This window comes from Gopherus flavomarginatus, chromosome 4 (genome assembly GCF_025201925.1).
Source record: "Gopherus flavomarginatus isolate rGopFla2 chromosome 4, rGopFla2.mat.asm, whole genome shotgun sequence".
Classification (NCBI taxonomy): Eukaryota; Metazoa; Chordata; order Testudines; family Testudinidae; genus Gopherus; species Gopherus flavomarginatus.
This window is the reverse complement of record NC_066620.1, coordinates 202,108,762-202,135,678: the sequence shown is the minus strand read 5'-3', so window position 1 is coordinate 202,135,678 and position 26,917 is coordinate 202,108,762. Positions and strand designations below refer to the sequence as shown.

The 26,917-nt window shown below is 41.8% G+C and overlaps 1 protein-coding gene across 2 annotated transcripts in view; it reads left to right on the top strand.

The window, feature by feature from the left end:
* Window positions 1-2,168: 2,168 nt before the first annotated feature.
* CD2AP (CD2 associated protein) overlaps window positions 2,169-26,917 on the top strand; it is a 146,159-nt gene continuing 121,410 nt past the window's right edge. For both annotated transcript variants that reach the window (XM_050950763.1, XM_050950764.1), the window contains exon 1: window positions 2,169-2,217. In XM_050950763.1, coding sequence (XP_050806720.1) covers window positions 2,214-2,217 — 4 coding nt within the window. In that variant the 5' untranslated portion in view covers window positions 2,169-2,213. The remainder of the gene's footprint in view (window positions 2,218-26,917) is intronic.

The following is a 26,917-nucleotide window of genomic DNA, read 5'->3' as shown; positions in this document are numbered from 1 at the left end:
CTGGGTCAGCGCGCCGCAGCAGCAGCCGGCAGCCCAGGGCCCTCCGGGTCAGGGCGCCGCCGCGGCAGCTGGCAGCCCAGGGGGTCCCCTGGGTCAGGGCGCCGCCGCGGCAGCCGGCAGCCCGGGGCCCCCCCTGGGTCAGGGCGCCGCCGGGGCAGCCCAGAGGTTCGGGCTGCCCATGGTGCGCTGACCCAGGGGAATCCCTGGGCTGCAGGCAGAGGCTCAGAATCCCTCTCCCTCCCAGAGCAGGGGCTCCAGCCTGTGCCGTTTTTCTTGTTGCCAGCGGGAGCGCCGGCGGCTGGGAAGAGCTGCACAGCTCTGCTTAGGGCACGTGGCAGGAGCCCTGCGAGGGTAGCGCAACACCAGGGCTTCTTGAGGAAAGCGGGGGCTGCCCCCTGGCTCAGCCTCCACGTCAGCCCCAGCGAGGGGCATGGAGAAAAAAAGAGCCTCAGCCGTGGTCTGGTGGAGTGGAGGAAGAAAGAGAACCCAGATGCTCATGCGTTGGGCAAGGTTAGCAAGTGCCTCCCCACAGGTCGGCCTCAGATGCCTGTGCTACTGCCTCCTTGGTCCTTAGCTGGTCCCTGCTGCTTCTCCCCTTGTGCCTGGATGGCTGGAGAGAACAGCAGCCTGCAGAGTTGAGCTGCCTCAGTGCCCCCAGGCACCTCCCCTCACCCCATCCCCCCCACAGCCCTGATCCCCAGCTCCGAGCCCAGTCCCTCTGAGCTGGAAACCCCCTTGAAGCCATCCCCCCCACAGCCCTGATCCCCAGCTCCGAGCCCAGTCCTTCTGAGCTGGAAACCCCCTCGACCCCATCCCCCCCACAGCCCTGACCCCCAGCTCCGAGCCCAGTCCTTCTGAGTTGGAAACCCCCTCACCCCATCCCCCCCACAGCCCTGATCCCCAGCTCCGAGCCCAGTCCCTCTGAGCTGGAAACCCCCTCACCCCATCCCCCCCACAGCCCTGACCCCCAGCTCCAAGCCCAGTCTCTTGAGCTGGAAACCCCCTGACCCCATCCTCCCCACAGCCCTGACCCCCAGCTGACAGATAGTGTCCCTAACACAGTTATTGCTCTTCACATCCTCTTGACTCTCCCAGTTTCTGTGACCAGTGGTGAGCGAAGCTTCTCAAAGCTCAAATTGATAAAAACATACATGCGAACATCAATGTTGCAACAAAGACTTGTTGGGCTATCTACCTTGTCACTAGAACATGACATTCATTGCTCACAGCATTGACTTGGAGGAACTTGTTTCTAAATTTGCTAAACTTAAAGCGCAGAAACATAAATTCTAAATTATAACATGTTACTCTGTGTGTATTGTCTATATGTATGTGATTTTTTTTTGGGGGGGGGGGCGCAAGATGGGCGTTTCGCCTAGGGCGCAAAATATGCTTGCACCGGCCCTGGTGGGGGATTGGGGTGGAGGGGAGAGAGAATTATTCTTGTGTGTGTATGGCTCTGCCTATGTGTAGGGACAATTTCTCCATCTTTGTGAGTGAGTATATCTCCCCTGAGTGTATGTGTGTGGATTTCTCCCTGTGTGTATGTATCTCCCCTGAGTGTGTCTCTGTGCGGGGGGAATTTCTCCATGTTAGTGTATGTATCTCCCAACTGTGTGTGTGTGTGAGAGAGAGAGAGAACTTATCCTTGTGTGAGTGTGTTTGTGTTTCCCCTGAGAGAGTGTGTGTGAGAATTTATCCTTGTGAGTGTGGATCTCCCGGGGAGGAGGGTTTCTCCGGGTGTGTGTGTGTGTGGGGGGGGATGTCTCTCCCCTGTGTGGATGGGGGGGGGTTGGGTATGACCCCCCCGGGCCTGGGCGGGCTGGAGCGAGAAGACCCTGGCGGGAAGCAGCGCCATGTCGGGAAGGGGCAGACACCCCGACGGCAGGGCAAGGGGCGCCCCCCCACCCTGCTCGCGGCCCGGGCCGCGCGTCACGGCACCTGGCAACATCGGGCAGAACCCAGCGCGGCCGGCGGGCGCCGAGCTCTCGCGGGATGTGGCGCCCCCCCAGCCGGGAGCTCGAGCTGCGGCTGCCGCGGCCGGTGCCAGAGCGGGTCTCGGCCAGTGGAGTCTGCGGCGGCTGCCTCGGGGCCTCGCCGGCTTGGAGCAGCTGCACCGCCCCCGCGGCCGGCCGGATGGAGCCGCCGTGCCCGGCCTGAGCGCGGCAGCGGGACACGGAGCGGTTCCCCCGGCCCGGGCGGGCGGGCACAGCATGGGTAAGGGGGCTGCCCGGGACCTGGAGCTGGGTACGGGCTCAGGCAGGAGAGTCCCTGGGGGAGGCCGGACACCCCCCAATCCAGCCCCCGTCCCCTCCCGGGGCTGCCCGGTCACTCCCCAACCAACCCGCCGCTGTCCTAGGGGAGGCCGGCCGCCTCCTAGGCCCCCAACCACTGCCCGGGGGGGGGCAGCCGGCAGCCCCCCACCAGCTGGAGCGCCCTAGGCAGGGGGCTAGCTGGTCACTCCCTACGCCCCTGCCGCATGCCCCAGGCAGGGGCCAGCTGCCTCCTACGCCCCCAACCCCCTCCCCCGGGGGCTGGCCAACTGTCCCCTTCCCCCATTCTCTCTCTCCTGGTCTACCCGGGGAGATTCGGGGGACCACTCCCTCTTCCTCTCCCTGGTTACCCATAGCTGGGACTGGGTATTTGTTCTTCCTCCTTACAACAGGGTGTAGAGGCATTGGAAGTGTGGCACATCTACTCTTAACATGTTGCATTGCTAAAGCCCCGCTGTAGGGCTTTAAATTAAGGTGCTCTAAGCCAGGTGCAGTCAATAGGTGGACCTTGACTATACCTTGACCAAGAAATTTGGAACTGATTGATTACCCCTGAAAAGCCGAGATAGTGTTTTTTGTGTGTGTGTGTGTGTGGGGGGGCGGTTAGGTCTGTAGTGTAGACAAGTGATTGTACTCCTCCTCTCCCCATGGTGCACACAGCAATGTTGGTGAGTTCCCTGGTTCTTCCCCTCCTGTGTACTTGGACACTTGCCGCCGCAAGGTTCGTGCATGCATTGTAAGCTCTTCGGCACAGGGACTGCTGTATCTGTCTTTGAAGCTCCATAAAGAAATGGGACACTGTACCCAGATATTTGCGATGAGAGGGAACCATAAGCAAGGGGATGGAAATGATGCATCTTACTAAATGTGTTTGCAATGGAGTTGTGTGTGTGCTGGGGTTAAGAACGAAATCCTTCCCATTGAGAAGGCCATGAAGGTTTGCCTATTTTGTTTTTTGTCTTTTGTGTTAAAATTTGAAGCTTGGTGGTAGGGAGGAGAGTGTAAATATATGCGAGATGGTAAAACACCAGGTGTTTTGGTGCTTATGAGATCTTTTTTCCCATTGGTGATTACTTTCCTTTAGAACAGTGGTTCTCAAACTTTTATGCTGGTGACCCCTTTCACATATAAAGCATCTGAGTGGGATTTCCCCCTTTATAAATTAAAAACACTGGAAAATATATTTAATATCTTAACAAATGCTGGCGGCAAAGCAGGGGTTGGGTTGGAGGCTGACAGCTCATGACCCCCCGATCTAATAACTTTGTGACCCCTTTGTGACCCCCCGAGGGGTCCCGACCCCCAGTTTGAGAACCCCTGCTTTAGAAGATACCTTAGGGAAAGAGCATCTGACAGATGATTAGACTTGTAGCCCGGCAATTGTACTTTACTGGCTGGATTGAGGAACTAGCTGGGGATGATGATTGTTTTACCTCTTCTGCAGTCTGCTCATATTTTAACAATATAAAGGTTAAATTTTAATTGACTTTTAAAGTACTTACAGGGAATTGATATGCTTTCAATCTTAGCCATTCACCTGCTCAAAGTTATACTTGATTGGATATATTCAGTTATTGTTTTCAACCTCTTCCCAATCATGTTTTTGCATATTCTAACTTAAAAAGAAATCTCTTTTTTTGCATAAAAGAGCTTGAAGGGAAAGTTTGCCTTACAGACATGCTGAATTTTGCTGCTTTCAGGTAGAGCACAGAAGTTATTCATTTTTCTAAGAGCTAAAGATGCAATAACGTTAAAAAGAAGCAAGAATGGCTCCAGATTGGTGTTATGAGGAAGGGAGAGGACTGTAATGTACTAGAGAAATGCCATACTTTGGGTTAAATGGTGCAGTCATTCAGGAAGAACAGTTAAAGTTGCAAATGTGTAGTTTTCATGAGGAGAGGTGTTGTTTGGTGTTGGGTAGAAAAAGTTGGAGGCTGTACTTGGAAGAGAACTGGGCCATTCATCTGACAGAAAGAGATGGCTGATTTATTACTACATAACAAATATTGACAGATAAAGCAGTAATTGGAGGAAGTAGGCTAAGCTTTGTAAAGGCTAAATGCTGTTCAGATTAATTTTCAGAATCATTTGTTCAGTTTGATTTTAACCCTATGTTCACTGATTTTTCTTATGTGATGGTAACTTCTTGTGCAAATGTGAACAGCTGAAAGTGTTTACAGTATATGGTTGTTTCATAATACTCTGGTTCAGATTTGTATGTGGAAGAATGGGTGGTGGTCAGTTTTCTAAACTTGATAGCATTCACGTCGGGAAGTATATATTTGTGGTTGGTTTAACTAGAGCAAATGATAAAGATAACAGCCCTGTGAAGGGAACACTATAGAAGTGGTGATTCTGATTATGATGACATAATGCTGAGCCCTACTCTTTTTTGGTAGGCAATGTACACGGCTCTCATGCTAATCCTTCTCTTAAACTCCCTTCTTCTGCTAATACTCTTTTTGTCTTTCTGCTCACCAGTTAGGAATCTTTCCACACATTCAATTACCTGCTCTGTTTTAAGTTGCTAAACGGTACATCCTTTGGGGAAGAGACTCTTGCTTTGTATTTTATAAAGCAGGTTGTGCATTTATGGTGCTATGTGTAAATGCTTAATTTTTGACCAGAAGTGTTTGCACTCTTAAGTGCATATACTGGATTTTGGACAGATTGTTTCCCACAAAAGACAGTGGGCCTTAAAGGAGGGAAACATCCATACATTTAAGTTACACATTTTGCATTGAAGTTAGACAGTTTTGACATGTTCACGCTCACATTTGTTTTGTGTTCCTTATAACTATGAAAACAAAGTGTATTCCATTAATTTATTTTGTAATTTCATACTGCAACTGTTTCTAATATCTCTAAAGTTATTCACTATTAAGCATGTTTTAAAAGCTGCTTCCTAAATTAAGTCCTGTTTTTCTAGTTTCACGGCTGATGTATTCACTCTTGTGCATACTTTTCTGCTTTGTCATTTGTGTCACTTATTACTAATTCTTACCTGCTTCTGAGGTGACACTGACATCATAAGCATTGTTGGAGACTGAGTCAGTAGTGTAAATGGGCCAGTGCTATGATTTATTATGTAAGTAATTTGTTTTAAAATGCTACCAAAACTTTCTGAATTTATAAATGGTATAATTTCCATTTCGTATATGAAGGTTTATATACAGTAAGTGTAAATCCTAGAAATATCACTACTGGATAGGAGAAACAACAATAAAAGCTTCAGAAGAAGTTTTAGTTCTGGTTTTCTGGCTAAATTCACTGATTTATAGCATTGTCTGCTAACATTTTCTTCATGTATTTGAGTACAGTTCTCTTTTTAGGAATCACTGCAGTCAACAACTGTTAAATTTCACCCCAGAAGTAGCTTGTATCATAGTTTGTATATGTAAGTACAGTAGCTACCTTTGGGGTGGAACACAGCAGCTGTTACAGCACAACAGTATTTCCGCAAGCATGTGTTTATATGTCAGTATAGTTAGATTGCTAGGAACAGCTATATAAATAAACAATTGTATTGTAGTAGTAGTTAGAAGTCTGAGTCATGATTAAGGCCCTACTTTGCGAGGGGCTGTACAAAGGTACATGAAGATATGGTCCTTCCTCTAAAGAACTTTGAGCCAAAGAATACAAGTGACGTATAAAGGGAGAGGGAGAAGATAAAGTATGTGTGTGATGTGTGTGAGAGATTTTTATATACACTCACAACACAGATTTTCAAAAGTACTCAACATGTTGGCGTAACTGTCCACCATTGAAGTCAGTTAGAGTTTTACTATTGACTTCAATGGGAGCACAGTTAGGACGACACCACTGAGCGCTTCTAAAAATTTCCCTTTAAGTATTTTCATATCGCGCATATGTTATGTTTACCCACCATAAAGCACTATGGTTGAAAGATGGTATGCTATATAAGTGTCAAAATATCTGACGGGCAGTGTTTTGTGGTACTTTCTCCCTTGTTGTATACACCTTGCCTTTTTGTTAATTCATTGTTTGATTTTTATGTAAACTGGTTCTACTTTGATTAAATGGTTCAGAAGACTTAGTACATCCTCATTTCTGTAATATTTCTTTAGAACATCAGTTCTTTATTTTGGAACCTTTTTTAATGCTTTTGTTTGAAACAGTACTGATTATTATTCTGATACATTATTGTTAAATATGCAATGGTAATATCGTTCTATTCCTGTAACCTTGGACAATACTTGCAAAATTACTATTTGGATATTAATTGTTATACTTCAACTTGAAAAAAGGGCTTGTATCTATATTGACTGATGGCAATTAAGAATGATTTATTGCTTGGTGTGCAGATTCATAAGCAGGACTTTGGAGCTGTGCTTCAGCTCCGCTCCAGCTCAAGGCAAAAACCTGCAGCTCCACTGCTCCGGAGCCGCTCTGCGCTCCAGCTCCGGGCTCCACTCCAAAACCCAGTATTTTCATAAGATCAAACAGCCATAAAGATTTAAGGTTACTCCCCATGGCCTTTGTCAGTTTTATAGCACACACAAAAATATAGGCATGCTGTTGATCTCCGTGGATTTCTAAATTTTGTTACTAACAATTTCCCCAGCCCTCCCAAGGTCAAGCTTCATACATCAGATTGAGAGTAAAATCTTATCAGCTGTTCTCTGTGAAATGGACCAAGCTAGATCATTTTACTTTAATTATACTCAGCTTTGATTTTTCTAAAATTATTAATGAGAATTCAGTCAAAGCATTACTGCAAAGTTATTGCTTCTTGCTTATCTATTAATCAACTGAATGCAGGCAGTTCTTTGAGGAATTTTTTTTTATTGAGGTATTCTTTGCTCAATATACACTGAGTTTTAGTTTTAGTTTTTTGTTTAGCTTGTTTAGCTTTGTTTTAGTTTTGTTTAGCTTTAACCCCCAGACCAAATGAAAAAGTAGTGGCCCATCTACGCCATGGCTCCCAATTATACTAATATTGGAGTGATATACAGTAAAACCTTCCCAGAAAGACCACACATGGGAGTTAGCAAAAGTGGTCACTTGTGAGAGGTGATCTGTCTTCAAAGGTTTTCTACCTTCAGAGCTCGGCGCCCTTCCAGCAGCCACCTCTCTCCAGCTGCCCAGTTCTGAAGGCAGAGCAGAGAGCTGCAGCTGCTGGCTGGGTGCCCAGCTCTGAAGGCAATGCCACTGCCAGCAGCAAGGCAGAAGTAAGGAAGATTGGTTTCTCCTACAGGTTTGTTTTTATGGATGGGAGTAAGAAAATGTGGTGACAGGTGGTTGTTCTTCAAAGTTAAATTATATGGAAAAATGTTTCATGGCCTCTGCAGGTAGTTGCTCTTGGCAGGTGGTGTCTTTTCAGAGGTGGTCACTAAGGTAGGTTTTACTATACTTGTATTGGAAATGATGAGCAATTTTTTTTTGTTGTAGACAAGACTCTAGAACGGATAGGTATATTGAAAAGGGTCTTTTGGAGAATGGGATTTGGGGTCTCAATGGAGACTCTAATATGATACTGTTGGGGAGCGAAGTCATTGTGAGGGAGGGAGAGATGGACAAAAGACCATTTGGGTTTGGGCCAAAGGTGGAGTAGTATAGATGAAGGGTAGAAGGTAGGTGGCTGGGGATCTGACTTAGCAGTACTGTGAGGTGGAGGAAGTGAAGCCATGAAGCTCAGAGGAGTGTGTGTCTATATTTTGTTCAGTTGTGCATTTTTTAAAAAAAATTTCTTCCACTGTAAGGCCCTGTAAGTTGGGGTTAGACTCATGTCAGCCTGCCCTGCAGAGAACAGAAAAATGGAATAGAACAGGAGTATGGGATTGTGTACCTAAGGTATGGTCTTTTAATCTATTTGTATTTAAGATAGGAAGGTCTGATGGAACATAACTGTCAGAGATTTTGCATGCTTAATACTGCTCTAATGGCGTAAGAGACATTGGGACAGATCTGTAAGCACTTTTGTGATCTTTGTAAGGTATGAGATTACACAAAGGCAAATCCGTGAAGCAATTATGCACGTTTTAATTATTTGGTAGTATAGTTCAATGTGAAAGCACTATCTAAAGAATTACACCCTATTATGGTGGTAACAGTTGAAATAATTCCAGGAATGGTTAGAAAAACACTTTAACAAACAGCTCCACTTAGTCAAGCTGCTAAAGTGACACTTATCAATGTGATAATCACCCATTTATCTGGAAACTTTATCTGCTGTAGATACAAGTAACACCTAAGATTATTTTTCTCTATTTTTTCAGTCTCTGAATTTGATAGTGCTTTGCGTGTAATCAGTTTTTTCCTTTTAAACAGAGCTGTTCATCAAATGGGAACTGTTTTATGATTTTTCTTTTAAAAATAGTTTTTTGACATTTTGACAAAAAACACACTGAAAACAAAAACAAATGTGGCTTCAGTTTTTCCCTCTTTCAGTTTTTGCTAGTGAAAACCAAAACACTGGTTTTGAAAAAAAGATTCCTTTTGTCAAAAGTTTTGAATTAAAATTTTGACCAGCCCTACTTGTAAATATCAACAGGGAAACAGGCAAACCCTTAAATACTTAAAAGGGATTTTTCTAAATAAAATTCTGGAAATGCTATTTAAATATTGTTCTATCACAAAATAGAATATTTCAAAAATAGTTACAAAGAATTAAAATTGTCTCCTCACATAAGTTAGTACCTCACTATAGAGGTTACTCCAGTAGATATTCTGGCAGATGAAATTTAGGGAGGAGGTTTTGGTGAGGAGTTGAATATTCTGGGAGGGTCCACGCTAGGAAAATGGCATGTAGTGTTTTCATGTGTGTTAAGAGGTGGAGGTAAACAGTAACAAACTGCCTTATTCACACTAACATTTTACCTTGTGTCTTAGAACGTTAGCTAACCCATGGTAATTTTATACTTTTTCCTTCTGAAAATGAGACCTAAACCGTCTATGCTTTTCATCATACTTCGTCTTTCCCCACTTCTAAAAACAAAACTCAAGCTTCCAACAGGTTTTTGTTTGTGATGTAATTGTTTTGATGCTATTAGGTAATTTTCCCCCTAAACCCTTCTGCTTTCTGTAAAACTATCACTTGCTGTGTTAAATAAAAATCTTGACATTGACTTTAATTCTCCTCCCATAATAGTTCTTGAGTAGCTAAAATGTTTATTTTCCCTACCTCAGTATCAACACACATTTTTGGTTTAAATTGCATATGGTCACTCTAGTTCTGGGGTCTCCAAACTTTGAGATGAGGGCCATATTAGATTTTTGAAGGGGCTCCGTGGGCCAAAGCAACCTTAAAAGAAATTAAATATATGCAAAATCATTAAAAAACAACACTACTGTGTCAGTGTTGCATTAAATTCTAAATCAGGTGTAAAAGTTAATTGATGCAGGTAGTGTGAAATCACACAAAATATTTGTCAATACATTAAAAATCATTTCACTTTTATTTTATTTCTAAAAACTCACAGATTTGTATCATACAAATACGTTTGGTTCTATTAGTGCTGTAGTTAAAATTTTAACCGTTATGAAATTGTTAATTTCCATCTTCTTTACTCCATTTATTAGAGATGTAATTAAGCATTTGGCTTGTATTTTTACTCTAAGGCAGGGGTCCGTGCGTACTTGGCTTCAGCGGCAACTCTCCCCTATGCTAGTTCCCCTTTTGGGGGCACGCTGGGTCCCAGAGGCACTCACCCCTTTGCACAGCTCAGCTGTGCTGCTGGCCTGCATGAACTGCTGCTGACAGCCCCTCCCACTGCCTGCTCCACGTGCCTACTCATCTGTTCGCTTCTCCCCTGTTGGTTGGAGGACCGGACAAATGGAAGCCTGTGGGCTGAATTCAGCCCATGGGCTGTAGTTTGCAGACCCCTGCTCTGGTTGCACAGAATTGACTTTCTCTAAGTAAATACACTCTTTATGAGGTGCTATGTTTTCAGGAAGTTTGAAGGCAGAAAAATAAACAGACATCAAAGGTAGTCAAAAGGATTTTGAAGATTTTTGGTCAGTATGGTTTTTGAATTGTCTGGATGACTTCACTTTCCTGTACTTTGAGTCTCTGAGCTTTCTCACTGCTGAGACAAAGAGGAGCCCAAAATACTTCTGGATTTGTTCAAAGGAGACCAAAAGACTTCATTTTGGTTAACTGAAGTATACTAGAGATAAAGCACTATAATACATATGGGGTCATGTAGAGTATTAAACATTTATTGAATAAAATGAACCCATTACATGAACCACAAAGAGTTTGGGCTCGGGTTACTTTAATGAACATTCATTTAAAATTTTGACCAAACTTCAGGTTTTGAAGGAGTAAGCTTTTACAAAGCCATAAAATGGGTAGACGTGTATGAGGCTTTCTGCTGGAATTCAAGGTGGAAGAAGTCTGTAAAATTTAAAACAATCAGTCTCCCTGCAACCCAGGTGTGATACATCACTACCTCGATATAACGCCACCTGATATAACATGAATTTGGCTATAACACGGTAAAGCAATCCTCTCGGGGGTAGGAGATGGGACTGTGCACTTCGGTAGATCAAAGCAAGTTCAATATAACACAGTTTCATCTATAATGCGGTAAGATTTTTTGGCTCCCAAGCACAGAGGTGTAGTTTGTTCAAGTGCAGGTGACCTGAGTGTGAAACTGACTAGCTTAGTGCCATTGTCTGTGCTGTTTAAAAGATGAAGTGAACAAACAGCATAAATAATAATAAACAGATTATATGAGTAATGAACATTTTGAATATTTGTGGTGGTGTTTGTAACCTGGGGAAGAAGCTTGGATCTTGAGTTTGAATCCTGATCTTTCAACCAGATCTCCCCTATTGGACACCAGGAGAGGAACATGAGGAACTACCCACATGGATTCAATTGCAGAATTGGGACCTAACTTTGTAAAAATGGGTCCCATATTGACCCTAAATTTTAAACTAATTTGTAAATAAGTTTCTACTGCGTTCCTTAAGCTTATTTTATTTGCTATGTCTAAGTATTGTTTGTTTTTAAACGGCTATTTTTAACTTGATGGTGTCCCCTTAACAGTGATAAAGTATTGTGACCATGGTACTATTTCTTGCTGGAAATAAAGTGTAGGCATGTTGAGTGCTGTTAGTAAATAAATGGTTTTTAATATTTAGGATACACTGAACAGTTGCCTTCTCTCCTTTTCCTGACAACAATTTCTCATCTGCCACGCACAGACGTTTATGGCTTGATCTTGATGATACTTGGTGAGACAAATATTGCAACCCCATTGTCTTTGGGCAAATACTGTATTAGGTTTATGTATCACTGTGGGCCAGAGGTTGTATGCAACAAATGGGGGAGGGGGAGGGCGGGGTTTGTCACCAGTTGCCTAGGTATCAAAAATAGTGGGGGGGATGATTAACGTGAGTCACTTAAGTTGTAAATGTCTCCAGAGGCAACACTCCCTGGGGAAACATGCATATACTGGTTCAGGCTGGGTTTTCCATAGGCCAACAGACAAAGAAAAGGTTTTTGATATAACAAGCTGAGTTTGTTATATCAGACTCAGGGCTGGGCCTTTTCTGAGCCAGCAAACAGACATGACCTTCTGTCCAAGAGCAGGGCTCCATAAGGCTGATGTGTAACCTCTGGTATGTTTTTAATATGCATATAGGAACTCTTATTGTTATATATGCTTTCTCTGTAATGCTTTTGCCCTAAGAATAAATGTGGTTTCTTAGTAATAGCTGTGTGGTAATTTGTAAATACTGGCAATACACTGTTTATAGCCCTGGGAGAGAAAGCAATGCACAGGCACTGGCTGTTAGGCAGTGTGTCTTGGTGGGGATTTTGAAGGGTAAGGGTCCCTGCCCAGAGAAGGGTGACTGCTGGAAATCTGAGACCTGACTGGGTACTCCTGGAGAGGACCCATGTAGAGGGGGATACAGGTGCAGTTACCCTTTAACTGTGACACTTTTTTTTTGTTTTTAGCAAGGCAATCATTTAACTAATTTTCCTGGAAATTTGGTTGAGAAAGAGTCCAAGTCTCCAGTACGTCTCTTCTAGGAAAGGAAACTACAAAATGGTCCAATAGATTGTTTGTTTGTTTTTTAATTTACAAGTTTTTTTGTAACTGTATATGGGAGCCTGTGAGTGAAAATATAGGAACTAAAATTATGTCTGGATGGTTATGGCTTCATTAGGAACACATCAGTTTACCACAAAGCATATATAGTTTTGTTCTCTCTATACTATTTACAATACCGGTAGCACATATTGTCAGGAAAACTTTTGAGAACTGTGCAAGTCAAACCATGCAGTATAAGGTATGTGGGTTTTTTATTTTATTTTTATTTATTTATTTATTTCGTGGTAGTGGAGGTGCGAAATCCTCATCTACACTGGTCAGGGAAAGTGGTAAACTACATGAGTTTGTCTATACAGGAAAGATGCATTGGTCTAACAAAAGGTGTGATTTTAAAAAAGAATAAACCTAATTTAGTTAAACACATATAAAAGGCTGTGTGGACACACTAACATCTGCGTAAATGTGGCTTATTTTGGTTTAGCTTAAACTATGCTTAACTTCTCATCAATGTCGTTATCTTCCTTAATTTTAACCTTGGTGATCCTGTGGATTGTTTGATTATTTTGCAGACTTCTTCTGACATACTCAGTCTGTTTTTTATACCTTTAGCTATTTGTTCTTTGAAATTTATTTTAGCAATTCTAATTTCTTTTACATTTTGCCTACTGTGATTTACGTTCCTGTTTATTGGCTTCACTAAGGTTAATTTTCAGAATCTGAAGGATCTCTGTTTGGCTCAGATTACCTTGCCATTTAGTTACATTGATGTTCTTCTTGCTTTCCTGGTTCCTTTTTTGTTCAGTACTATGGTGCCTTAGAGATTATCTTTGTTTTCTTACGTAATCTCATGCCACATCTAAAGATGCCACTTCCTGTTCTTAGCCTTTATGGCCTTCTTGACTAGCTGCCTCATCTGACTGCCATCTCCCTTTCTAAAGTTTAGTGTCACTGTGTCACTTCTTGGTACCTTATCGCTTTTGGTTTATTAGCTTATTTTGTTTTAGCTTAAATAGATTCCTTACCAATTTTAGATAAATAGAAATAAACCTGTTTTAAGCTGACTATTCAGGCTACCTTTTGCTCCAGTCAAATTAAATGATCTAACGGCCTCTTCTGTCCTTAAACTCTGTGATCTTTACACTCAGTTTTTGCATTGATTTGATTAAAATAGAAAAACTGATTTTGTTGAATCAGCACAATTCCCAGTGTATATGCTGTTATACTGATAGACAGGTTGTATTGATTTAACTAAATCAGTTTTTCTACTGACTTTTGTTAAAGTGACACACCTTTCTTATGCAGACCAAGTTGTAATATGGGAAGGGCCTTATGAAACTTTGTTGCACTTATATCCTCAATTCCCTTCTCACTACTAGTATTAGGAATGCTTGTTCTTAGTTTTAACTTCAAATCTGATGCAACAAAATTTAATTCAGGATTTACTTAAACCATTGTGGATTAATGCCTTTAAGTATATATTTATTATTTCTATTTTGTTAATGTCCAGAGGCCTTGTTTAATGTCAGCTTAACAGTAGGAAGAGATGACAGAATACCAGATGTTTTATTTATAGTTGGTCCACAGTCTTGGAAAGGGATCTGTGTACGTTGAATCTTGTGCCTGTGTGGATTCCCAGTGAATTTGGTGGGATCTATCAGGACACAAACCCTGATCCTTAATCACAAACAATAGCCACATGATACTTTTTTTTTTTTAAATGTTGCACTCCAGTTTTAAAATTTGTCTGAAGTTATCAGTGTTTTTTCACAACTGAGAAGCATTTTAAAAAAATCTGAATGGTGTTTGTTGATTAGGTAGAATGCATCTACTCATGTGTCTGCTATCTCTCACAGGTTTATTGATCCACTATCTGCCCCTTGGGTTCTCTGTTTCCCATGTTAGTGAAATACAATGAATTAGTAAATATTCTCTTCAAATGGGTGAACTTGTGTATACTAGTTGAGTAAGACTGCAGTCCTTTCTTAGGATATGGGAATGGAATGAGTGACAGTAGGTGAAGGCCCCGATCCCGCAAAGACTTATGCACTGTGAGTAGTATAACTGAAGTCAGTGGAACTTCTTGCAGTGCATGAAGTTAAGGGTGTGCCTAACAGTATGTCTACACTGCAGTTAGACACGCACAGATGGCCTGTGCCAGCTGACTCAAGCTCACGAAGGTCGAGCTAAGGGGCTGTTTAACTGCAGTGCAGACATTCAAGCTGGAGCTCTGGCACCCTCCCACCTTACAGGATCCTAGAGCCCATGATTCAGCTCTATCGTGAACGTCTACACAGGAATTAAACAGCTTTGTAGAATGAGCCCGAGTCAGCTTGCATGTGTCAGCCACTGGTTTTTTAGCTGCAGTGTAGACATACCTTAAGTCTTCATGAGAGTGATGCTGAAGTCCATATATCTGCTTGTAGACTTGGCTGTGTCCTGCAGTACATATAATTAGTGCTGTTTGCTTTGCAGGAAAACACAGCTTCTTGGAAGCTTCCTGTTTGAATGAAAACTCATATGGATTAAAATTAGCCATTTTTCCTCCTTCAGAAATAAACTTCAGACAAATTTTTATTTGTAAAATCAGTTTTTGCTTTATTCAGAAATTGATTTAAAGAGATTTAAACTTTTTTCTTGAATAGATCATTCTTGTGATTTCTTATCCAAATAAGTAAATTGATGCCTGGGCAGGTGCCAGCACACAAGTAAAATTTAACTCTTAATGAGAATTGCCTGTAAAGCAGAAGACAAGCATTTTATAAAATACTGGAATAAATCCCACTTGGACAAGGAAACAGGTGATAATTTTAAGGTTCTCCAGCTTGCAAAATACCAGGGCTAAAATTATATGCCTACATCACTGAAAAAAGGTGGGATTTGTAGCGTTTGCTTTTATTTAACAAATGCATTTGTGTCAGACTACAGTATTAGAAAACAAACCATGTTTACTGAAAATTAAGGTTGTTTCAAGACACATCTCAGGCACCCAAAAACCTTATAAGTATGGAAATAAAAATTTAAGGGGAAGACTTCTGAATCTCTTCTACCTTCGTATTGCCTGCAGCACAGTTGATAACACATTTCAACACGCCATAAGACTTTAATGCGTTCCAATAGATACACAAAAGCAGTACATACTTCACTTCAGCAATCCTGTACTTAATGCAAAACCTTAACAGTGGCCTCATATTGCTTTCATACCAATAGATGAGCGCATCTGACTGTCACACATTCCACGCATTTGGGAAGTTATTTTTCCTTAACGCTGCTGAGATCACTGATGTTTTGAAACACTACTGCTGCACCATAATATTGGATGTTGAAAAACAAACCAGTATTCTGTTTACCGTTTTTTTTCATTAAGTATACTAGTATTGATAGTCTAATGTACACAGTACTGTTCTGTTCAATCTGTATTCAACAGATAACACAAGTCAGACTAGAATCAATAAGTCAGAGAGAATTTTTTTTTAATACCTACTGTCCGAAGTTGGTGGACTGGAAAACTATGTGTTATATTCTCTAAAAGCTGCTTCTAATTTCAGTTTACACACTTCATAAAGTAATTTTTTCAAATAACTTCAGTGATTTGTGAAATATTGGCTGGCCATCTTCATGTCATAATTGGTTGGTGTGTGAGAGAGTAATAAGAATAATAAAAATAAAAAAGAGAGAGCAGGAGAGGAGGAAGGGCTCATGAAGTGTGAGGTTGAGCTGAAGGGGTTGAGATTGTAGCAAACAGCCAATCAACATCGTTTAGAGGATGCCTATTGTAGACTTTAGAAAATAATATCAATACTGTAGATATAGGTATAGATTGCATTTTTCTAAATTAGTGTTTCCCAAACTTGGGATGCCGCTTGTGCAGGGAAAGCCCCTATTGGACCAGGGTGGTTTGTTTACCTACCCTGTTCGCAGGTTCAGCTGATCGCAGCTCCCGCTGGCCACGGTTTGCTGCTCCAGGTTATAACAACAAACAAGAATGCACTTTTATGTAGAAAACCATGATTAAATCGAATCTTCCTGTTTTAAATCAAATCCACCCTGGTTCTGTTGCTTGTCTTTGAGTGGTTTAGCCCATCTGATGGTAATGCTGGTTTTGGCAGGGTCTTTTCTGTGAGTCTATGCACAGTTCACCTTATAACCATTATTGTACCAATACATTATGGGTCTCCCATAGCATCTCACCCACAGTGTCTAGCGCTATTCTTCCGAGTAGAGACGTTTTGAGTAACTTCCAAATATGAGGCACTGCATTGTGCGGCAGTTCACTGAGTCTGGGTGGCTGCAATGGTCTTTATTTCTCATTCACTGGGAGAAGACTTGTATAAAGTTCATAGACTTATGCAGCCTTAACTCAGCAGATACTTCCAGGTGGTTTGTGAGATGACTACTATGAAGGAAGAGCAAGATGTTTTGTATTTTAAGCTCAAAGTGTCCTAAGCAATGTCTTTCATTGGTTTTAGCTTAATGGTCTTACTTTTCATTTCATTTACCTTTCACCTATGCTTGCTTTCAGGTGAGGTATTGACATTCAGATACCACCAAGATAGGTGCCTTAGCAATATCTGAGAGAGACTAATTCACTTGTTGGCATTACTCCGAAGGTGCATGTATTAATCATGTTTCAATGCAAGATAAAGTGAAGGATAAACGAACATGTCTTCTTTTTGAAGAGTGCCTCCAAACATTTAAATATTTAAAAAAATCCTTAGCTATGCAACATCTCTAATTGACTGAAGAATAATAGAAATTCCAAAAGAAAATGCAAGGCTACATATGCATAAGCTAGCTGCTCTTATTGCATTCTGTGCAGAAAACTGCTGCATAACTTCATCACAGGAATCAAGTGTGTATCTATAATTGAAGGTGGGCGCAGAATCTCTTATGAAGATGTAGGATTTTTGTATGAGAGGTCTGAAACACAAGAGCAGTATGATCTCAGTGTACAGCATTATCAGTGAAGGATTATAGGCAAAGAGAGTAAGGACTGGCCTACACTACAAAGTTAGGTTGGCTTATCTATGTTGCTCAAGACTGTGAAAAATGTCATGTCCTGTGCAATGTTAAGCCAGCCTAAGCCGCAGTGTAGACACTGTTATGTTGAAGGAAGAATTCTTCCATTAAATTAGCTACAACCTGGATTTACTACAGTAACAGAAGAACACCACTTTAAATACGACTGTTACAAAAGATGGTGAGTGAGGTGCTCTCAGTAGGGGCCAAGAATAGCATCCAGGTCATATAACTAGTCTGTCACCTCCAAGGAGCAAAGAGGAGAACATGCTAAGCTTTCTACCAAGGTGATGTCCTTGGACCCCAGTGGGTGTGGCCCACTGATCTTTGGTATTTTCTTTAGTTAGTAGATGTGTTTAAACTTTGAGTCCTGAACTTTTTTTTAAATGTAGTTCTTAGTAATTGTTTGTGTAATTGTATATGGCATAATTTCATGTCTGAACACATGACACGAAATTCTAATATGCAAGGGGGCAGAGTCAAAAGGACTTAACAGCTTCACAATCTTGGCGACAACTAAAAGAAGCACCTATCTTGTGGCATCCAAGTCCGTATTTAAGTGTCTAAATAAATGGCCTGATTTTTGGAAGTTCTGGCATCTAGCACAAAGCTGAGATAATAGAAGCAGGAATAAAACCCAGATCTCTTATAGATCATAACCTACCACTTGATCATTAGGCAGAATGTCTTAAAAACTATGAGAGATAATCCTACCACTATTACTAGAGAATCAATAAGCCTAGGACATTTCTCGGGCCAGGCTGGTTGACCCTGCCCCTGCGAACACTTATTCCTTTGATGAAGTTATCTGTTTAAGCTAAAGTTAATCATTGAATAGTGCCTGTAAATTCAAATATATAAGTGTTTGTAGGACTGGGGCCCAAACCATTTTGAGACTACCAGGAAGCCCTTTATATCTGAATTGTTTTGGTTTTGTGTCATTGACTTAATTTTTATAAGCCATCGCACAGGTAACAAACTGAAAAGTGAAACAGGGTGAGCGTGGAATGGAAAGCATGAGGAACAGTCTACCCTGACTAAAAACCATATGCACTGTTGCAGGTATATAAACTTGGAATATACAGTAGTTAGTGGTGCCCTCAATTGCATATGAAGTCTTTTAGAAACACTTCCCCTATTCATGATTGCACAATCAAATAAATATACTTTGGGACCTTTCAAAGGTCAACAGCCTAGGAACATTCAGAGCATTGCATGATTTTTGTTTCTGGAAATGGAGGGAACACTTTTCCCATGCTCAATATGGAAAAAAATTATGAAAATTTAAAAGCATCACCACCAGCTTTTTGTAAACAAGGCAAAAATACTAGTTGTCATTCTGAATTAGGTATGTGCCAAATTTTAGTAGTTCTATTAAAGCAGTTGTGGTGTTTTCAGAGGGTGGAAGAAGCCTCCCAGATGTTTTTTAACAGGAAAGAGCTTTTAATTCACATTTGTATAATTCCCGAGTCATGATCACCCTCTTGGTCACTATTGCTAGATGAGGGGGACCCTGAACCTTTTTTATTTGTTTTAATATGGGGTCATGGTATGGAAAAGATGAGAACCAGTGGGGTATAACTCAAACAGCCACATAGATTTTATAAAACTTTCTAAAAATACTCACTTTTGATTTAAGACTAAACCTGAGAAATTTCAGCTTCAAAGGTATTTTTTGAGCATTTATAAGCAAATGGAAATACAGTAAAAGCTTTTTTTATCTGGCATGTTGGAGGAATGTGGGTGCTGGTAAGTGAAGAATTCTGGTTAAATAAGAGAGAGGGAGCTTGGGTGTGGGAGCAGGCTTGAGGCAAGAAGTTGGGGCATGAGAGGGGTTTTGGGGTGCCAGATCTGGGGGCACTCACCTCAGATGGCTCCCCACAAGCAGCAACCTGTCCCTGCCCCAGGCGGAGGTGCGGCTAGGTGTCTCTGCATGCTACCCCTGGCCCGAGTGCTGGTTCTGCAGCTCCCATTGGCTGGTAACCATGGCCAATGGGAGTTGCGGGGGTGGCGCCTGCGGGCGGAGGCAGCATGCAGAGCTGCCTAGCCACACCTCTGCCTAGGAACAGCAGGGACAGGTCGCCGGTTGTGAGGAGCTGCCTGAGGTGAGTGTCCACGGATCCCGCACTCACTTCTGAGCCCCCTCCCGTACTCTGAACTACTTATGGCTGTTCCTCCACCTAGGAATCCATGCAGAGTCAGGTAGAAGCCTGCTGGCCCTGCCCCAACTGGTCTATAAACTGGACTTTCTATGCAGATTTGAAATGCCTGTTTATAGAGCTTTCCAGCTGGTACACAGATTTTACTGTACTAATTTTAGTATGGAAGTGCCAGTCAACTGTTAAGTGTATTGTTGTTACTGCAATACCGTAATAATATGAAGAGGGACTGGATGGTTTAAACTTTTTATTTATATAGTACTCTAGATTTAATCTCACTAAATATTGCCTTTTTTTTATTCTCCAAAGGTTTTTGGCATTGTTCCATTTAAGCAATTTTGAGAGTCACCTAGAATGCTTTCACAGACAGATAAAGAAAATTTAGAGGAGGTTTGAGGCTCTCAACACTACAGTATCTGAGCTGGTGTTTGAGAAGATATGATCACCTTTTGTTTACACGACTTGCAGTCCTATGGAACCCTTGATATTACTGGTTTTATATCAAAAGAAAGCCACCTTCATTTGATAGAATTTGTGATATTTTCTCACACATCTGACCCTCCCCATAGTTACCAATTCCTCGTTCTCATCTCCACGTGTGTCTTGCATTGAGCTCTACTTGGGGCTCCAATTGAAGAAACTGCACAATACTGCTTTCCACTAAGCAGAATTTCTCACATGCAGTGTCTGACCTCTGTTCTCCTGAGTGTGCACTGGCTGCTGGATAGCTTTAAGTGCAATTCAAGTTTTAGTTGAGATCTACAAAACATTTTCTGGGTTATATCCAGGCTGTTGTTGAGAGCAGCTGAGGTTCACAACTCAGCAGTCTCTCCAGTGAAGAATGCTCAACTAGAATTCTGTTCCCCAGCTGGTTTGGTAGTGAGAGGTTGACCTTCACAGTATACTGTAAGGCACATCTGTTTAGGGTTTCTCTCAGGGTATGGCTTAAGGAGTGGTTAGCTTTTGGGAGATGCTCCTGTAGATCTTATTGCTAACTTTGTTTTTAGTGTGTTTTTAAATGGTATATGCTCCAACAGAACACAAAAGATGCATTTTACAAAATTGAGAGCGAGAGTCATAGGATAGAAGGAACCATCTATCCCATGTTTTATCTCTGGAAGGCTGATCAGAAACATTTCACAAACTTCTGTGATGCCTTTAATTTCTCTCCCAGTCTTCTTGCTTGTTGTCCTGAAGCCAGCTTGAAAATTTGCTACTTGAGTTGGCTACCGCAGTAACATTTTTCAGGGCGTTCTTTGCTTCATGTTATTTAGGCAGTTTTAGTTCATGGGGAAAAACATGTGTTTTGTTTTAATGTAGGCAGTTTGATGTGTATGATATATTATTGTTCAGTCTCCTCCGTTTACTTGCTCATCTCCAAGTTCCCCAGCACCTTTATTAGAGATGTTGACTTGAGTTACAATGAAATTTTAGTAAGACATTTATTGGGTAGGTCATTGAAACATTCCTGGTGACCTAAAAAGTGCCAGGCAAAATCCAGAGTGGATTTCAGATGGACCAGCTTTATAGCAACAGAATTCAAGATTCCTTTGCTTGAGTTGTCTAGTTAGTAATACTCTATATTTGTTTTTGTTTTCCTTTTTTAGGCAAGCTGTCGCTGAAAGAGGAAATGCTGGCATAAGCAGAAAATGCCTGCGGTAGAGTGGGTGTTGGTATATCAGACAGAGCAGAGGAAGAATGGCAGACATCCAATAAAGCAGAACTTCATTCTGCCTTATCACTAAGTCAGTGAACAGAGTTGGCCAGGGATCATGTCATCTTAGAACTGACTCTTATGGTCCTTGTGGCTGAGCAATGGAAAGTTGTTCTTGAGAGAAATGTCCAGTGGCTAACATTAAATTGCCACAAACTTGGCCAGCTACTGCACAACTGCATGTCACATGTGAATGTAAAAATAAGAAGCGTGAGAAATTTCAGTGAATGCTTTAATGGAATCAGTGAAGCTACCTATCAGAACCACAATGTGCCCAAATGTTGAAAGAGAACATGTTAGTGCTAGTGAGTTAGAAAACATGCTCCAGCTCCCTTATAAAAATGTACAAAAAGTTTAAAATTAACTATATAAAATAATTGAAAAAAGAGCATAGTTCTTAAAATAACTGTAGCCCAGTTACATAATATAAAATGTTACGGCTTAGAGAACCCCACAATAACAATTACCTTAGATTCTAAATCTCCCCCCCCCCTTTGCTTATTGGAGGTAACGTCAATGCAAACACATTGCATATCAAAGTATTTAATCAAAAAGGAAAGTTGGCAATAGTCAGGCTTCTACTGCATAGACCTTGCATAGTAAAAGACATAAAATAATAACCACTGTGATGGGTAAGAGTTGAAGTTGAAAAGTAAAGTAGTATTAAGTTTGTGCCTTGTTTAAAACTGTTTTGGATCAGGGTGGTTTTCAGAAAGGTAGGTAGATATTACATGAATAACTCTGTAGATTCTATTTATCAAAGACAAAGTAGCATCCTGAGTGAATACTAAGTGTGTATACACACACTTAATATTCACTAAGGCAGGGGTGGGCAGACTTTTTGGCTTGAGGGCCACATCGGGGTTGCACAACTGTATGGAGGGCCGGGTAGGGAAGGCTGTGCTTCCCCAGACAGCCTGGCCTCTGCGTTCTATCTGCCCCCTCCCACTTCCACTTCCTGCCCCCCTCAGAGCCCTCAACCCATCCAACCCCCCTGCTCCTTGTCCCCTGACCGCACCTTCCTGGGACCCCTGCCCCCTATCCAACCCCCCCTGCTCCCTGTCCCCTGACTGCCCCGACCCCTATCCACACCCCCACCCACTGACAGCCCTCCCGGGACTCCCAGCCTCATCCAACCACCCTTTGCTCCTTGTCCCTTTATCCAACCCTCCCTGTCACCTGACTGCCCTCCTGACCCCTATCCACAGCCCTGCCCCCTGACAGGCCCCCCGGGACTCCCACTCCCAACCCTTCATGTTCCCCATCCTGTGACCGCCCCCCCAGAACCTCCGACCCCTCCTCCCTAACTGCCCCTCAGAACTCCCTGCTCCCTTATCCAAACCTCCCCCCCCCCGGCTCCCTTACCAGCAGCAGGAGCTTGCAGCCACGACACCTGGCCAGAGCCAGCTGTGCTCCCCACGCTGCCCAGCGGGAGCAGTGGGCCAGAGCACGGCCTGCGTGGCAACGGGGGAGGGGGGACAGCCGGGGAGAGGCAGGGGACTAGGCTTCCTGGCTGGGAGCTCAGGGGCCAGGCAGGACTGTCCTGCGGGCTGTAGTTTGCCCACGTCTGCACGAGGGTGCTAGTTTCTCTTTGATAACTATTATAACAAGCCGTAACATATATTCAGTATCCTAATGATGTAAATGATTTGTTGTGCTACAGGTGAATGTGCTGTTCCTTCTGGGTGTCTCAATGTACTGTTTGCTTTGATTTAAAGGGACATTAGTTTGAAAATCTGTTTTTGTTTTAAAATTTTCTATTTGGTATACAAGGAAGGACTGGGCTTGGAAGACACCTAGGCTATGTCTACCTTAGAGAGCGTACAGGGGCACAGTTGTACTGATGCAACTGCGCTGCTGTAAGATCTTTCATGTATCCACTCTGTGACAATGGGAGAACTCTCCTGTGAGCATAATTAAACCACTCCCAATGAGTAGCAGTAGCTATGCTGGTGGGAGAAGCTCTTCTGCCAACGTGGCACTGTGCACGCTATCACTTATGCCGGTCTAACTTATATTACTTGAGGGTGTTTTTTTTCACACTCCTGAGCGACAGAAGTTTTGCTGACATAAGTGGTAGTGTAGTTGTGGCCCTAGTGTTGGCTGGAGCCACCTGTCAGGCCCTGTACACATGTGTTAAAGCTTAGGGGGGGTAGAAGGGCAATGATCAACTCTGCCTCTTGTTCCTTAACCTTATTGTAGATTTATTCTCTCACCCCATAAGTGCATAATAAATCTGATTGATTGCACTTACACCAATGTGAAATTGGAATTAGGCTTAGTCCTTATCCTTGTTGAAGGGTCAGGTTATTTGGTGGTATTTGTGGTTAGGATGTGCTCTTTCCTGTCAGCTGCAAAATGATGACCTGTATTTTGTAGACCATGTAACAATTGTTGGAAGGTAACCACTTTTGATAACTGCCAGGTTTGAACAGCTGACCACGGATAAAATCTCCAGATCCCTTGAATTGTCTAGTGAGGAGTGCTGATAATTCCTTTTTGTCTTTCTTATTGGGATGGCAGCAGAATGCCATCCAGCAGGAGACTCTTCTCTCAACTGCCTGATATCCATAACCAAAACTGTAATTATCAATGTGTGCTGTTCTGGCTATGTCTGTCAAAAACAGTCCCATTGGATTTTAGCTATTTTTTGTTTCTTGGCATTATCTTTTTATCTTAAGGAACAATCCTGTAACAATTTTCTTCACCGTGGGCAAGTGATATAGGCTGTATTTTAAAAGCCAAAAGTGGGATAATATTATTAAATAATACAATCTCTGAAATGTTAAGGAGTTTATATTGACAGCTCAGTTATTCAGTAAATAGAGTATCTTACTGACAACATTTACTATCAGAATGTCCTTCCAAGAAGAATTACTTATCAGTTTGACAAGTTGTGTAGGCATTGGTGAGGTTTTCTCTTTCTATTTTGGTTACAAACACTGCTTGGTAACATGCAACTCAGAGTAGTTGAAATGTTCTTAATGTTATATGTATAATCAGTTCATCGGGGTTGTGCTACAGGGCAGCAACAGTGAATAGGGTATTAAAATATATCAAACCAATATGGCCCTCACTGGTTGGTAAATTTAAATACCCCTTTGCTGCCTAATCTCTCAATAACCTTGAACCACATTCCTTATTTAAAAGAATGTTTCAGACATCCATCCATTCAGCACAAACTGATCTAAACTATATGTGCACTTGGAACATGTATGACAAACCCTATTTCTAAAGTATCCAGTTCACAGAATAATGGAACAGAGAAGGGCCCAGCAGGCCACACTATCCCAGAATCAGAGGGGTAGCCATGTTACTCTGGATCTGTAAAAGCAGCAAAGAGTCCTGTGGCACCTTATAGACTAACAGACGTTTTGGAGCATGAGCTTTTGTGGGTGAATACCCACTTCGTAGGATGCATGCCAGAATGTGCGTTGCAGGTGTCAGAACATGAGCTCCTGGTGGCAGGACCAGGCCCTGAGAGCCGCAGCAGCAGGGCAGTGGTGAGATCCAGGCCGGACCTAGCTAGCTCCTTAATCAGATGAATAGTTTCAGAGAGGGCCTACTTTCCGAAAACCTTCAGGTAAGGTTCACTTAATCAAAGACCACTTTCTCTGACCCAGAACACAGCCTGTGGTCTAGCAAAATCCATATCCCTAATTGTAAAGGTCAGGAATATTAATAAGTCCGTATATCAAATGGCAATTTTGTATTCCCCTGTTAATATGTTAAAAAATGCTTCTGCATATCATGTTAGTGTGTGGAAGCCAGTGACACAAATAATTTTATCCATTGGCTAACTGTAGCATAAGAGGATTCAGTTTTGGTGAAGAATGCTACTTTTTTCTCTCCCTTAATTAACAAAACAATTACATAACCCTCGTGAACCCATCAAACTCTTATTATGTGCAAATATTTGCTTTTGTTCAGTTTTTGGTTTTTATGAAAGAGATGCCTGAAAACCTTGTACAGTGTTTATGCGCTGAAAATTTGGGACAGATATACTATTTTTCCTATGAAACAATCAGATTGAACTTCCTTTTTTAAGTGCAAAACAAAATGTGACATTAGTGATGGTGTCACACAGGCTCTGTCATAATAAGAGCTGATTACTGATCATTTCTAAAAACGATTTTTTGCATTACTTCTGTGTAGCATTCATGAGAAATATTCACAATTCAAAGTCTAAACTGCATACAAGTTAATGCTTGAGTTACTTTGCTCCAATGTGAAAATCCCTCTTTAGTGACCAAATGCGTAAACAAAATATTCATATTAAAACAGGTTGGGCAGAATCTTGTCTTTCTGTAATTTGGTGGGGATTTTCCTTAACAAATCAGCTTCTGCTGTTGAGTTAGGGTGACTGAAGCACTGAACTTACACTCAGGGAGATGGGTTTTCTTTTTCTCTCTAACACATCTTTTCTGTCTGATGCTGGGCAAGTCACTTTATATTTCTGAGCCTCAGTTCCCTCATCTTTCGGATTGGAATGTACTTGTCGATTTTCAAGGGATGAAGTGAAGTTAAATTTATCTCTTTGAAGGGCAGGCGGACACTATACAAGTTCAAAATATGACTATTAAAAGCTGATTTCGTGCTTATAGCTCCAATTCTTCGCTATGGTAAAATGATGTTACAGAATCTGAATTTTTGCCTTAAATGCAATTCATACTGCTGGTGAGATGATACTGGATACCACTCAATTTTCCAGGGCTCAGGTGGACATGCCTGAGATGAAATACCATTGTGGGACATTTCAGATATATTAAGAACTGTTCATCTATAGAACTGCGGAGATAAAGGAAGAAGGAGGCACAGGTCAAGGCCACAATGGGGCCCCGGGTTATCACTACTTCTTACCACCCAACACAGATGTAATGAGGTTGAGCAGCATCTGTATAAGAGAAAACTAGGAATACTAATTATTCCTTAAAAAAGATTTTTAATGACGTAGGGCTATAAATGCAACACAACTAGAATAAGAAAAGGAGAAATAGAGACCAGCATTGAATAAGGATTAATATAAATGGCAAGTTATATTGCAAACAAATACAAGTACAGGTAATATTATGCATCAATTACTTACTATTATAACGCATGCTATTAGCATTGAATATAAATGGCAAGTGATGCTGAAGGCAGGTACAAGTACATGCTACTGTTACTTACTAACTACCAACCTTGCACGTACTGTTCCTGCCACTAGTGAACACAAACATAAGTAAAACTATTATATCTGCAACTTATAACTACTCCTAAGCAGCGTAATACTTTTATTAAGATTTTACTACATTTATAATACTGCAGCATTGATATGACTTGAGATCAAATGATCCTGACACTACCATTTGTAATACTGTATTGCCAACACAACTTGAGATCAGATTAGCTCGAGCAACCCAGACTTCTTTACTCTGTTACTTTATACTGCATGCAACCAAACTTTTTTAGTTCAAAATCTTATCCTACCGAAAATATATTACCCTTTAGTCGACCGCTCTTTGAACTGGCCAGGTACAGATAGTCGGTGTGATTCAGGTTTCCTTGATTCAGGGGGTGTGCGTCTGACCAATCAAAGAGAAAAACCTCTTAGACCAGTGGTTCTCAAACTTTTGTACTGGCTCATATTTTTCGAATACAGTCAATTGTCCTAATTGTGGTTAATGTGTCAGACACAAAACGTTTGAAAATAGCCCAAAGAAGTACTGCTTTACACCTTGACTACAG